The 15,141-nt window shown below is 46.4% G+C and overlaps 1 protein-coding gene across 2 annotated transcripts in view; it reads left to right on the forward strand.

Annotated features, from left to right (window-relative positions):
- LOC135259394 (dolichyl-diphosphooligosaccharide--protein glycosyltransferase subunit STT3B-like) overlaps window positions 1–15,141 on the forward strand; it is a 106,282-nt gene that overhangs the window by 79,000 nt on the left and 12,141 nt on the right. For both annotated transcript variants that reach the window (XM_064343780.1, XM_064343774.1), the window contains exons 2-5: window positions 4,421–4,529; window positions 6,511–6,798; window positions 11,207–11,272; window positions 12,947–13,046. In XM_064343780.1, the coding sequence (XP_064199850.1) occupies window positions 4,421–4,529; window positions 6,511–6,798; window positions 11,207–11,272; window positions 12,947–13,046 (563 nt within the window). The remainder of the gene's footprint in view (window positions 1–4,420; window positions 4,530–6,510; window positions 6,799–11,206; window positions 11,273–12,946; window positions 13,047–15,141) is intronic.

Below are 15,141 nucleotides of genomic sequence, written 5' to 3' on the forward strand. Positions count from 1 at the left end.
TGAGGTAGCCGAGTCTGCTGCAGTTGCACACAATGCACATGGTGATTGCTGTGCTGTGGACATGATGATGACTGCGCTGTGCTGTGCTCATGATGATGACTGCGCTGTGCTGTGCTCATGGTGATGACTTTGCTGTGCACATGGTGATGACTGCACTGTGCTGTGCATATGTTGATGACTGTGCTGTCCTGTGCACAGGATAATGACTGTGCTGTGCACATGGTGATGTCTGCACTGTGCTGTGCTCATGGTGATGACTGTGCTGTGCTGTGCGCATGGTGATGACTGTGGTGTGCTGTGCTGTGGACGTGGTGATGACGGTAGATGGGCTGTATTTCTGCAGTTAGCAGTAGATGCTGTAGAGTTTGGCATGTGCGTCCTGCCGATGTCCAAATGTGAAATGTCTGGACAAAGCCATGTGACGTGTGCCTGCTGAACAAGATGTGCTTTCTCTGGTGGGGGTGGTGGGAGCAGGGTCGTTTTTGAAAGCGCTCTGTGGAGGCCGCTCCCCTACACCAGGAGCAAGCTCTCGTCTTTCAGAATTTCAGTCTGAGTGAGCAGCTGGAAAATGGAGGAGTGTAAAGCAGCCCTGCACCAGGGCTGAAGTTTCAGCTCCTCAGGGCCGTTATTTTAACAGCTTTCCTTTGAAAAGTGAAGCTACGTGAAGCTAGTTCCAGCCCTGAGTACTGTTTACTGGGTACCGTTGTGTAACCGTGAGGTCGTGAGAAGTGGATCCTTCTGCATGCGTATGTGTGTGTCTGGCTGTGGAAGTGTTCTCAGTGGCTTCCTTTTATTTCGTCCGTACGGTCTTCCATGTTTGGGGAAGTACACCTTGATCCATGTAAGAGACAGGCTCCACTGTGCCAATGTCACCCTGGCCTCTGCGTGACATGACCTCTATATTCTCTCTCATGGTAGTATCTGGAAGTGTTCTTATTCCTGCTGCGCTGGCTCGGCTGATTGGCCACTCGCTTTGGTGCTGAGGGGTCCATATTATTAGGGACAAGTTTAATGTCAGGGGCCCCTGGTGTGTGATGAAGCCGCACAAGACTCATTCTGAATGGGAAATGGAGCAGCTTGGATAAACAAGCCTGCTGCTTTCCTATTCTCTCTATCTCTCTCTCTCTCTCTCTTTTTCTCTCTCTCTTCTCTCTGTGTCCTTGTAATATCAGGTCTCATCCATAGTGAAGTTCCATGTTTGACGTTATTCTGAGGTTGTGGCTCGAGTGAGCGAGCGAGCGAGCGAGTGAGTGAGTGCGATGTTGTCAGTAGCTCTGTGTATGCTGCAATTTGCTCTCACTGAGCACAGTTTATGGTTGTTGATTTTAACTCCTATTTTAATACTTAATGTGAATTTGATTGTTTTCCCTCAGCAGGCTGCTCAAAGCCTTTGAGAAAGACATATTTTGTTGGTGGTGTGTAAAGATATGAAATATAAAAATATAATGCATTTCAGCCTTTGTTCATTTGTTCCTCTTCAGGAACGTGGCACTATTGTATGTTCTTAGTGAAAGACGTAGAAGCTAAATTGTAAGAGGGCATAAAACAAAGGAACTAATTGTATTTATCTGAGGCATCCACTCAAGACTGAAGAGCACTTACGAACTAAAATAATGGGAGAGGAAAAAAACAGACATTGATCTATGAAAGCAAACCTACCTTTAAACGCGTGTGTATTTGCTGTATTTAGTACCAAGCAATGGTACAATTGAAACAATTACAGGGCATATTGCGCAGAGTGCTCTCTAATACTCAAATGAAAAAAGCAGCGATAAGTCTTTTTTTATATTGAGTGGGTGGGCTGAGGTGGGGACGGTTGGGGGTTCGGGGGGGGGGGGGGCGGTTGGGGTCCAGGGTGGGCTGAGGTGGGGGCGGTTGGGGACCGGGGGGCTGAGGTGGGGGTGGTTGGCGGTCCGGTGTGGGCTGAGGTGGGCGGTTTGGGGGTCCAGGGTGGCTGAGGTGGGGCGGTTGAGACCAGGGGGGCTGAGGTGGGGGTGGTTGGGGACCGGGGGCTGAGGTGGGGGTGGTTGGCGGTCCGGTGTGGGCTGAGGTGGGGGCGGTTGGGGGTCCAGGGTGGGCTGAGGTGGGGGCGGTTGGGGACCAGGGAGGGCTGAGGTGGGGGTGGTTGGAGACCAGGGGGGGGCTGAGGTGGGGGTGGTTGGAGACCAGGGGGGGGCTGAGGTGGGGGTGGTTGGGGTTCCTGATGTCTCAGAGCTGTGTGCCAGCTGTTCAAAGGCACCTGTGGCCACTCTGAACAGCGTGTCCTGCTGCATTATTTATCTGCTCCTATATTATTCACTGTGTCCAAGGTGTCTTTGGAACCTCACGTGCGTATATCTGCCCAGGATCCGCTCATATAGCTGGGTGTTTACTGCTGTTTATGTTGAGACTCTTTAGCCTGAGGGTACAACTGCAGTGATGCAGGAGAGTAACCAAGCCTGCAACTTGTGGGTCGGTGCTGAAGCTGAGTGATGGGCATTTAGCAAACCAAACACTTTGCCTCTGGTTAATTTTCCAGAGGGACGTCTGAGTGTAGTGCATTATATGTCCCTGTTGAACAGAGGTTAGCATTAAATAGTGTTAAATAGGTATTGAAATAGGCAGTATAGATGGCGTTCCATAGGCATTAACACAGACAGTGTAGGTGGTTTCAGATTGTTTTGGATGTGGCCTTGGAGCACTGTTTAATATCCTTAAATGACTTTAGTGTTCTTAAAGAAGAGACTTTAAAAATAGCAGCCTCCTGGATGGGGGTCAGAGTGGGAGTCTCAGGCTTCCTGTCTGGGCCCTTGCCCTTGGACTAACCCTGTGGCGCCTCTCTCTGTTCATTCATCTCCACACAGGCTGCTCACCTGGTCTGTGTGTGCTGTTGGCAGCAGTGTGTGTGTGTGTGTGTGTGTGTGCGTGTGTGCGTGTGTGTGTGTGTGTGCGCGTGTGTGCGTGTGCGCGTGTGCGTGTGCGCATACTATGTTAAGAGTGTGCCGAGTGAACATTTACATCATTTCTGATTTCTGCATGGATTGGAGGTGTGGGTCTGAAATGGTGTTTGGCGTACCGCATACTGTGCAGTCTGTAATTATTTGGACAGTGATACAGTTTTTGTTGTTTTAGCTCTGTACTCCAGTATATTGGATTTGAAATTGAGAAAAAATGAATATGAGGTTAAAGTGCAGGCTGTCAGCTTTAATTTGAGGGTATTTACACCCATATTTGAATTACAGCTCTTGTAGGAATTACAACCCTTTTTTATACATAGTCCTCCATATTCATTGTTTCATTTCAGATCCAATGTGCTGGAGTACAGAGCCAAAACAACAGAAATTGTGACATTGTCTGAATACCTACAGATAGCACTGTATTTTACCCATTATTGGAGAGTGTTGTGCTTCTGCCCACCCATTTGGAATTGTCATCTCAGGCAGGGGCGGGATCCAGCACCTGCCAGTTGGCTTGCGAAGGCACGGCTTGGCCTCGATTGCCACAGTAATTCACACCGACTACTGCTGCCACTTCAGCATTCATATACATGGCCGGGCCTGCCAGTGCCCACTTGACCTTTCAGTAGCTCGTCTCATGTCATCGAAGAAGGTGGAAGACCACTTCCATTGGATGATCAGGACTTTACTAAGCTTTTACACCATCATTAAAAGCTGCTTCACCTCCATTGCCCATGGGCACTATGTTAATCAGGAATTCAATTCAATATTATTTGTATAGCTTTTTACAGAGATCTGTCACAAGGATGCTTTACAGAGTAGCAAGGCAAGAAACGAAGGAAAGAGAAAACATGCCACTGCAACTAAACCATTATCATAATATTCATTTTCATCTTTGCCCATCAGAAAGATAAATAGAGAGAGGAGAGAAAATCTCTTTCCTGAATGTTTTTGTTTCAGAGTTCAGGGTGTTCTTTACTTAGTAGGATTAAGGGGTTTGGGTTCTTACGTGTAGTCATGTAGCTGTGGAAACAAGTAAGATAGTTTTATTTTTCTGACTCTTTTTTGGAAATTGCAAATTATAGGACTGTTGTAGGAAAGGCATTTGGGCAGCTATGAGCTTCCTCCTGGCAGCTTCAGCACTGACACTGAAAGCAGGTACATTGATGAAAATAAAGTAGATTTAAGTCTGGTTACAAATTGTGTGTGACGGTGTGCTTAGGGAAAGGATCGGAAAATCGAAAAGATTCTGGTCTTTGTTTCCAAGCACTTTATTAGAGAGTGAGTCTCTATCTCTCTGTTTCCGTCTCTGTCTCTTTCTATCTGTTTCACTGCCTCTCTTTCTCTCTCCCCCTCTCCCTCTCTCTCTTTCTCTCCCCCCCTTCCTCTCTCTTTCCCTCCCTCTCTCTCTCTCTGCAGTGGCCGAGCTCTCACTGAGAGGCACTTAATCTGTAGGCTCTTACTGGTTTCCTTCTCTTCCATAGGTTCAACTACAGATCAACACATCACCTCACTACCAATGGCTTTTACGAGTTCCTCAACTGGTTTGATGAGAGGGCATGGTACCCCCTGGGCAGGATTGTGGGGGGGACTGTAAGTACACCCACACTCTACACACCCACTCTATACCCCAAAACTACCACCTCTGCTGTTTCAAATGCTATCTCAATGCCATCTTTTCACCTTTAACTTTATCTTTTAGCTTTATCGGCAGTAGCAAACTTCGTGGTAATTTCCAGTGAAGGTTTCCTGCATAATAATCCCAAGTATTGATTAAACCTCCTGGTCCAAAAAATTAAGGGTACAGTACACCTTGATGAAGGGCAGGCTGATGTTAGCGTTAGGACTAATCAATTTCATTTCCTGTCTTTTGAGGCTTTCGGCAAATGCAAACATCTCACTTTTGGTTGGTTTGTGATTGTGTCCATGGGCAGTATGGAAAACAAACCACTTCCTGGTAGGCTATATGCTGCAATGCTTCATACTTAACGCATTCATTAGTCCGCAGAGCTGTTAACTGCTACAGTGACTGGTAAATTTCTTGTAGGCAGAAGCCTCACCTTTAAACCCACCATTCCTTCCCAGACCAGCTTCACATTATTTTCCTCGATTAGCCAGCCACCAAGCATTACTTATCTGAATTTCTGAATTGCCAATAGGTACAGGGGCTGTGTGACTCTTCCCAGTGTTATTTTGTTAGTAGCATTATCTTTCCTCACAGAAAGCCTTCAGTGCTTACACTCTGCCCCCCCCATGTGCATTACATGCTCAGATACAGAATTCTGCCCTGCAGCTCTCTTATCACCACCGCATTTGTTTTCAGTGATTAAAGCAGTAATTATTTTAGGATGGGGGATGACAGGAGGGAATATTGTTTCACTTTTGTGGTGAATAAGGACATGGCCGTCGCTCACAGTGGGCGCAGTGGGCAGATCTGCCACAGAGGGGGTTTGGTGTTTGGTAAATCCCGCGGTGTTCATTTGAAAACAGACACGCGTGTCCTCAGCCGATTAGTTGAGTGGCAGTTCCTCCTCGCCTAAGCAGAACAGGATATGGACACTGTTGCTGTCTGATCTCTGGATCCTCAGCCTTCTTTAAGGTGCTGTTCTGGGCTGGAGTGAGCCCAGGGAGCATGTGTGCTTGTCCACTCTGAATTTCCTGTTTGCTTTGCATTCTCATAGAACCTTCTGTAAAACCACTCCTGCTAGGAGTGTACTTCAACTCAGTTCTTTAATACTCATTTTTGTTTTTTTTTAAAGATAAATTTAACATATTTACTCATTTGATGTGTGTCTTAATGATGGTAATTTACAGAGAAACTCAAAAGTTGTTTTTTAGGAAGCTTTGGAGTCGTATTGAGGTTGCTTTGGCCATTTTGACAGATGCCATAATGCCTTCTAAGTAAAAATTTACGTCTGAGCTATTTTACCTTTGAACGTGGATTGTATTTATGGTAACAGCATAAAATACTTTACTGCCTTAAAAAAATAAAGCAATTTCTCCAAATCCATAGAACAGTTAGCCTGTACCAAATGACTGTAAATGGAGAGCAAGTGTGATTGTAATTTAAATGAGAAAATAAAATGAATTAATAAGAACTACAGCTTTGTCATTTTATTTTTTTTATTTAAGTATCGATCAGCTATACATACAAGCATACAAGCTGCTTTGGAGTTACTTTAAGTGTAGCGTCTTGCATTAGACTCAGATCCCCTATACCAGCCTTAGTAAAGCCAGCAAGTCATCAGAAATCTCTATTGAAAATGTTCTTCATCAAATACAATGGCTGTTTGGGCCAGTCAAAAAATATACACACAAAATAAAAACAGAAAGTGAAGTATCCCTTTAATATCGCTCTCAACAGTTCCTTCTGTAATGTACTGAAGTACCCAGTTTTACCGTTAGGCTGCAAAGACGTGCAAGCCATGGACAAGTGTCTCCTCTCATTCAACTTTTTCAGCATTTCCTCTTCTGTCATGGATTGAAAATCATTTAGAAAAATGTCATTTATCAGTTTTTTTCCTTGTCTGTTTCTCACCGTGTCCCTCTTGCGCTCTCTGCCTGTGCTGTTCAGGTGTACCCCGGGCTGATGGTCACAGCGGGGCTGATCCACTATGTGCTGAACCTGCTGCACGTGACCGTGCACATCCGGGATGTGTGCGTCTTCCTGGCGCCTGTGTTCAGCGGCCTGACCTCCATCTCCACCTTTCTGCTGACGAAGGAGCTCTGGAACCAGGGGGCGGGGCTCCTGGCCGCCTGTTTCATTGCCATCGTCCCCGGTTACATCTCCCGCTCCGTCGCCGGCTCATTTGACAACGAGGGCATCGCTATATTCGCTCTCCAGTTCACATACTACCTGTGGGTGAGTGCTGCTGCCTCTCTACCTACCTCTCCACCTGTGAGTGAGAACCTGTGTACCTGTACCTCTCTACCTGTGAGGGAGAACCTGTGTACATGTACCTCTCTACCTGTGAGTGAGAACCTGTGTACCTGTACCTCTCCACCTGTGAGTGAGAACCTGTGCACCTGTACCTCTCTACCTGTGAGTGAGAACCTGTGTACCTGTACCTCTCTACCTGTGAGTGAGAACCTGTGTACCTGTACCTCTCTACCTGTGAGTGAGAACCTGTGTATCTGCATATCTCTACCTGTGAGTGAGAACCTGTGTACCTGTACCTCTCTACCTGTGAGTGAGAACCTGTGTACCTGCACCTCTCTACCTGTGAGTGAGAACCTGTGTACCTGCACCTCTCTACCTGTGAGTGAGAACCTGTGTACCTGCACCTCTCTACCTGTGAGTGAGAACCTGTGTACCTGTACCTCTCTACCTGTGAGTGAGAACCTGTGCACCTGTACCTCTCTACCTGAGTGAGAACCTGTGTATCTGCACCTCTCTACCTGTGAGTGAGAACCTGTGTACCTGTACCTCTCTACCTGTGAGTGAGAACCTGTGCACCTGTACCTCTCTACCTGTGAGTGAGACCCTGTGTACCTGCACCTCTCTACCTGCGAGTGAGAACCTGTGTACCTGCACCTCTCTACCTGTGAGTGAGAACCGGTGTACCTGCACCTCTCTACCTGTGAGTGAGAACCGGTGTACCTGTACCTCTCTACCTGTGAGTGAGAACCTGTATACCTGCATATCTCTACCTTTGGGTCAGTGCTGCTCACTCACTACCTACCCCTCCACCTGTGAGTGAGTACCTGTATACCTGCACCTTTTTACCTGTGAGGGAGTACATATGCACCTTCATCTCTTCTCTTGTGAGTACATAGGGAGCACTGTAATGTTTCGGACCAAGACATACTCATATATATATATATATATATTTGATTTGTCTCTGTACTCCACAATTTTAGATTTGTAGTCAAACAATTAAGTCAAATAGTTTCATTGTTTAATTTGAGACTTGATCTTGTGAGGATGTTATTTTTTTTTGCTTTATGCTTAGCGTGTAGTAGTATTGACTTGAGTTTCTGAGGATAGTGTGGTTTTAAACGTTCTGAATGTAATGTGTACACATTGAATACTGGCTCTCTGTTATGCTGGAGAATCCGTACAGTCTGTGTTGCTCCCCTGCACTGTAACCGTAGCACTATTTTGTTATTATGGGGGTATTTTTCTCCCAATTTCATTCTTAGGTTTCAAAATGTGGCGTGCTTACAGCGCTTAAAGCGAGTGACGCCCTGCTTTCCCCGGGAAGCCCACGCGCTGTCATCCAGCACACGGCTCTGGAACGCGGCTGCTCGACTGGCTACCGGCAGCCATTTGCAGCCCATCACCATAGCGATGGGAAATTTCAATACGCAATTAAAATGATGAAATCAGAGGGCGTGGGATGATATTGTTCACCCGCTGTCAAGTTTGTCACTGCAAGCTGGGAAAACTAGCCTGCAACCAAGCCTGTGGAATGCCTCTGGAAGTGCCTTTCCCTGCTTGAGCGAACACATCCAGGGATTCAGTAATTGCATTTTCTCCCCCATGCCCAGTTGAGAATCAGTGGACACACATCTGTGTGCTTGGCTTTCTGCAGGAAAAGGAGGGTACGCGTAGAGGAGGGTACACATTATTATGGCCCTGTAGAGTGGGACAAAGCTGTATGAATAGCGCCTGTTCATTGACTGTTCCTCAAGATGCTGTTTGGTTGAGGTTTGCTGGATTGTGCTGCTGTCGAATGTCCCAGTTGGAGATCCTGGGAGCAGGAAGTTAACATGCCCATTGTGCTGATTGGGTCTGGCGCAGGTGGGTGTGCTTTGTCAGCTGAACAGACATTCTGCATCGGCTAAATGCAGATGTGAAGCTCACGTTACACAATTTGCATTAAAACAACGCACGCGAACAAGTAATGGGAAAAACAGCCGCTGTGTACTTTGAGAAAGAGAACCCAAAATGTCCTCCAATGACTTAGACAAATATCGGTTTTGAAGGGATGTAAGGGCGGATTCATTTGTAAAATGACTTCCCTTTATCTAGTTAAAATGCATGTAATGGAATAATGGAATGGCAAAACCTCATTAAGAAGAATGAAAGGGGTGGGTTTTTTTTTGAACATCTGCAGGGACTAAATGGAGTTTGAGTCTGCAGGTGTAATTAATTAAAGCCCCGAGGGCTCGCGCTGCCTCCAGTTCTGCTGCTGCCAACATTCTGTCGGGCGGCCCAGGAGACCTGTCTGCATCACTGCCACAAACAGGCTAATTCCAGCGCTAATCGCAGGCGGCGCACGCTCCTCGCAGCCTGCAGGAAAATGTTCAATCGTGTATTTTCTTTGGTTACCATAATTCTTCTGTGTCTTTAATTAATTATTGCACCCCTGGGGGAGGGGGTGGAGTATTTTTTAAACCGCTCTTTGCTAGCTGAAGTTGGAGTAACTGAAGTAGGAGGGGATTGCTTGTGGAGTAGGAGGAGCTTATTTCTGGAGTGTACCTGACTTCACTTGTACTCTTTATTTTCAGGGTTCTCTGTCATTATTTTTATAGTGTTGTTTATTGTCCTGCATTGTCCCCTATATCCCCTTCCCTTTTTTGTAGCAGTTTTTCTATAGAGAAAGTGACACTCGACTTGTAGTTTGAGTGGTCAGCCAATAAAAATGCATCGTGACTCTGTATCATGATGTGTCTCCTGACCTTTCGACCTTTGACCCTCCCCATTTAAACAATCAAAGGAATCCTATTTCGGGGAACATCCCTCATGCCACACTTTCTGTGTCCAGTAGTGAAGTATTGGGGATGAAGCATTTAGGTGGGTTTGACTATTGAGTTTGAGTCCCTCCCAAAGCAAACTGTGCTGTAAATATGCATGCGCTGTAAAAACAGTGAACATCGTTTACAGCACGTTTTTATGGTGCCTGCTAGCTGTGTGTTAGCCTGCTGATTGGCTAGCGCCTGCCTGGCAGTGCAGGCAACTGCTCGGGACGTGAGAATGGTTTTCGGAGTTAAATTAGCCCTTTTGGCTGTTTTTGTTGGGCACTTAAGATGCAGTTGGAGAATCTTTGCCTTGTTATTTTACTACAGTTTGCCCTTATTTTCACGGCTCTTATATCCACTTTGCAATTTGCCGAGCCAACCGCGTGTTAAGGCATTCCAGATAAGATTGAAGTAAATAAGTGATGTGCCCCGAGATGGTGCTTTTCTAGGATTAGGCCGTGCTGGTGTGCAGAGGAGAGCATGCAGCCTAAATGAGCTGGAAAAATGCTACATTCCCAGAGGGCCAAAACACCTGAAACACTGAAGCATCGACTTGCATCTTATTATTATTAACCATGTGCAGTGTGTGGGAGTTATCATTTGTCTGTTCTTGGCTAGTGTCCCTTCATGTACCATGACTAAGTCCTTATTAGAAAGAGCCTTATTAGAAGCCTCTTTAAAAGATTTGCTCTGGCAAAATAATTTATTTCTGCCAGTCCATCTTTTAGAGACTTGCGTGAAAGGTACCGGTGTTTTGCATGAAAGGTGCAGGTGTTCCTCATATTCCCCTCCTTCGGTCTCCTAATGAGTCAGAGGCGCTTAATCTCCGTCTCTCGCCTCTTCTTAATCTATAATTGAATCCCGTCTCTCCCGAGAGACCTGCCCTTTTTAGCATGATGGCTTTTGCCCTCTCCTCCGCTTCCCCTGCTGCAGGGCGGGTGCTCGAACGCGCTCGGCGGCGCGGTGAAGGGCTGTAATGAGCCGGCGGCGTGGTAGCGCTACACCGCGCTCTGTCTGAGGGTGAAAGGCAGGGTTCTGTGTGCCACACGCGCAGATAGACAGAGAGCAGGCAGGCCGGCTGCCGTGCCAGGCTTCTGCTTATCTGGCTGGCTGCCGTGGTTCTGAGATCTGTTCCACAGGCCTACATCTCTCTACCTTTACACTTTTCTCCCCCCTGTTCTCTCCCCTTTCCCTGTGCCTCGCTTATAGTGTCATGGCTCTGTCATTAATTGAACGTTGTCCACCCCACCGCCTCCTCTCCATCCACACAAATCCCCGCTGTGACCTTGAGGGGTGTGTCGCTTTTGTGCGACAGGCACGAGCAAACAAAAGGAGCGTCTGTCCAAAAATATTCTTCCTTTCTTTCTGTGTTTTTGATGCAGATTGCATTTCTTCACCTCTTGGGAGATTTAGCTCTAATTAGAAAATGTAGTTAAAGGGCAGTGGACAAATGCTCTAATAGCCATTGCCTAAGTAACAACTTCATTTTACTTATCTCTTCATTTGAAAGGAAGCTCCTGCATTTTGGGTTATTGGCTCGGTTCTGTGCCGCGCTCTGATGGTGATTATCCTATGTTCCCTCTCAGGTGAAGGCCGTGAAGACCGGCTCGGTCTTCTGGACGATCGGCTGCTGCCTGTCTTACTTCTACATGGTGAGTTTCAGTCTCCGTACTACAGCAGGGCTGCTGGGACTTCGCTCACACATCGCTTTGGCGATGAGCAGCACCGGTGTGCAGAAATGGCCCCATAAAAAAGATGGATGAACTGACACAAACTTCATTCTGTTCTGCTCCCCCCGTTTTGTGTGCAAGGTGGCAGATTCTTAGGTGCAGCTGGCTGATTTGCCTCACTGTTAAACTTGGTATGATTGAGAATATGATTTTGTTTGCCAAACATGAGCTGTAGTTAGTGGCAACTCCTGTTTGGCTTGTGCTGAAATTTTAACAGGGGACAAAGTTTACCGAGTGTGCTTGGAGCAAATTCTGTGCAAGGAAAGGGAAGCACGTATTCTACCAGTCATACTGATAACTGATACCTCATTTCCGACTAAATTTCCGACTGTTTCCGAACATGTGAAAGTAAATAAACATATACACAGTCACACGCATCTGATGCATACACATTCCAGGGGGAGAGAGCAGCACTATGACTGGGACTGTTTTAGGACTGAGGAGATTTCCAGTCAATGGCTCCTTAATAATTAACCCCACCGCCCTGCTTTAGCAGACTTATTGAGATGTGTGGCGCACGGTGGGCTATTCTTCTGTGAAATATGCCGGCTCTGCCCAGGCACTGAGCGTGCTGTTTGAGCCACTGAAATGAGCAGCGGCCACTGAAGGCCTCCTGGTGGTCGCTGTGTGAACTGCAGGTGCACGGCTGCCCTTGCAGTCCTGCCTCTCCGTATACAGCAGCAGATCATGAAGAGTGCTCTTTAGCACCGATCCAACAGGACGTCCTGCTGGCGGTAACGTGTGCCTCTCCCAGGTTACATGTGACATCCAAGGTTAATAAAAGAGTGTTTAGTTTTATACAACAGTCTCCGGAGACTAACTATTCAGGAATAACGTGCCTAACAAGTGCCAGTTGACAAGGGATAAATGTTCTGGCAAGTATGAACCTAGAGTTGGGAAAAATAAAATGAATTTATGAGCTTGTGAATATGTGGCACTGGGATGCTCCAAACATATTTTTAAATCCAGTGACGGAGTCAGCAGGGCAGGCTTAAAATATACAGGGAGAGATTATGCTTTTTGTTGAATTGAGTAATAGGAGGTTTTGGGGGCAACACACTGAAAAGCCTATTGATGTAGAGGCTGTGAATTGGGGGGGGCAAGTGAGTAGGCAACTTCAGCAGTCTCGATTTCTTCCAAGTGCTTCCTTGCCACAGAACCATGGAGTTAATTTCCCCGCTGGAATGCGAGTGTGAATTGGAGCCATTTCTTGGGTTGTGGTTCAGTTACAAAGAAGATAATTTGCAAAGCCACTCCGGGCTTTGCAGATAAAACCAGCCTAGCAAAATAAGGAGAAATGGCTTTTTGTTGTTGTTTTTTTTATCTTTTCATGCTTCACATTTTGAGGTTTTCTTTGAAATGAACTGACAAACAATTGCTTCTCTTTTCACCGATTAGACATGACCAGCCTTGTAAGCCCTGGATCATATAGCTGGAGTGACTGAAGTATTGTTATGTTGTATAAACATTGTCCCGTGTACATGAGAACGAGATTTTTCCAGTTCTGTTAAACTGTGGTAGGTGTCGGCGGCTGTGGTTGGCCTATATTCAGCGGCAGCTGCTCAGGCTGACCTGTGTGCGTCGTCTGTGTTGTAGGTGTCAGCATGGGGAGGCTACGTCTTCATCATCAACCTCATCCCCCTCCACGTCTTTGTGCTTCTGCTCATGCAGCGCTACAGCAGGAGAGTCTACATCGGTGAGTGTGTTCGCGTATGTGCATGTGTGTAAGTGCACGTGTGTGCGTGTGCGTGCGTGTAAGTACGCGTGTGTGTGCGTGCGTGTGTGTACATGTATGTGTGAACTGCTTCTGTAGACATTGACTTATTGGTTTTCCACAGAAGCGCTGTCTCTCCCTGTCCCTCCTCTCTGGTGTTTCTCCGGTGCTCTGTAAGTGTGATTGAGTGAGCTCTGTTCTGCTCTGAGGGACGGTAATGAGCAGGTTTAAGAAGGTGCAGCGTTGCATAATAGCAAGGAGCGGGGAAGTCCATGTGTGTCCTCGCTCGCAGCACGTTTGAGGGAAATGTAAAAACTGAAGTACAGAACTATAAATAGTTAGTAATAAAAGTCTCCCTCTATGAGCCCCCTTAAATGCCTGTCATTAGTTGAGCTGCTTTTTCATCCCTGTTAGCTGCAGCTGCACAGAATGAATCTCGCCCATCAGTAGCCCTGATGCTTGTGGTAATGAAAGCCCAGAGACTGGAAGGGGGCCATTTCTCCTGCTCTAAATATTTGCCAGTTCAGCTTCTCAATGAACTAATAGACCATGGTTTCTACAATGGGTCTTTAAATGGATGGCATAACGATGAAGAGTAAAACATTTTGAATTAGCTGCCCGGTGTTTGTTCAGTCCTGCTCGCTTTAAAGGGATGGGGGTGGTACAGAGCTCTGCAGTGTTAATTCCATTTAGGGTTTTATTAGATACTGAATTTCATTTAACTTGTGCTGAAGGAGCAGTCGGAGAAGGCTGCTTGATTAATGCGTCATATTAGGGCCTCCCGGCCCTGTTCTAGAGAAACCCCGTACCGTAGCCCTGCTCTCCACCTCCCTGCCCAGGCCATCAATCACTGGACGCCGCCCACCAGCTTGAGCACACTAATTGATTAGATTCAATGTGATCGGGGGCTTGGGTTGGAGCCCGGCAGTTTGTGACCACCTTCTACCTCATAGTAACGGTGGTCACAGAGTAGCTCAAACTGTGCTGGGTTTGCATCCCCTTACTGTGCTGGGTTTGAATCCCCTTACTGTGCTGGGTTTGCATCCCCTTACTGTGCTGGGTTTGAATCCTCTTACTGTGCTGGGTCTGAATCCCCTTACTGTGCTGGGTTTGGCCCTCCTACCATATTGGGTTTGAATCATCTGTTGATGTGACTTGGAGTCTAATGGTAGAAATGAGTTTGAATACATGCAGAATACAGGAATGGTATTTTAGCCTGAACTGGAATGAGGGCATTGACCGACCTGCATAGACAAGTATTTAAGATGCCCTTCATCGTACACAAAAGATGTCTAGGCTATTCAAAATCATACTCTAAAACTGAAATGGTAAAAAAAAAGCAAAGTACAGACAGCAAAGTATCCTGTAAATCTGCTGGTAAAATTGACAGTGCAAGTACAGAAGTGAATATTAATATGCAGGTCAGAAGAGCAAGGAAACACATCTAGGCCTTAAGATTGCCTCATGGCATTTCCTTGAACCAGGAAAGGGTCGTTCTGTGAATTGTGGGTGGGGAAAGGGGCCAGATATATTCTGTCTTTTTAGTTCTTATTGCTAAGCACCTAGCAGCTACATTCTGTACCAGCTGGAGACTTTTCAAGGCTGTATTAGTGCAGCCAGACAGCAAGGCATTACAGCTGCCCAGCCGAGAGGTTATAAAAGCACAAACCATTTCTTTGGCACGATGGAGTGGGGGATATCTACCTCAATTTAGGTTTATTTATCAGGGCCTGGAAGGAGAGATCCGAGGTCATACCAGGGTTTTAACAACTGCGTCAGGTGTGACAATGAAGCCATCTAAATTTAAAGGAAAATAAGAATTCATCTCAGCAGATGACTACCAATATGGGTAACCAATTTTGGGAATTCAGGCCTCTATGTCTTTTAGACAGGCCTCTATTTTATCAAGCTGGACATCTAACAGTGGTGCTGTAGTTCAGTCAGGCACTTATTCACTACCAGTGAGGTGTGGCTCATGGTCTTTACATTTTTTTAAACTAGACACAAACACACACACACACACACACACACATACACATACACATACACATACACATACACACACATACACACACAT

This window comes from Anguilla rostrata, chromosome 1 (assembly GCF_018555375.3).
Source record: "Anguilla rostrata isolate EN2019 chromosome 1, ASM1855537v3, whole genome shotgun sequence".
Taxonomy (NCBI): Eukaryota; Metazoa; Chordata; class Actinopteri; order Anguilliformes; family Anguillidae; genus Anguilla; species Anguilla rostrata.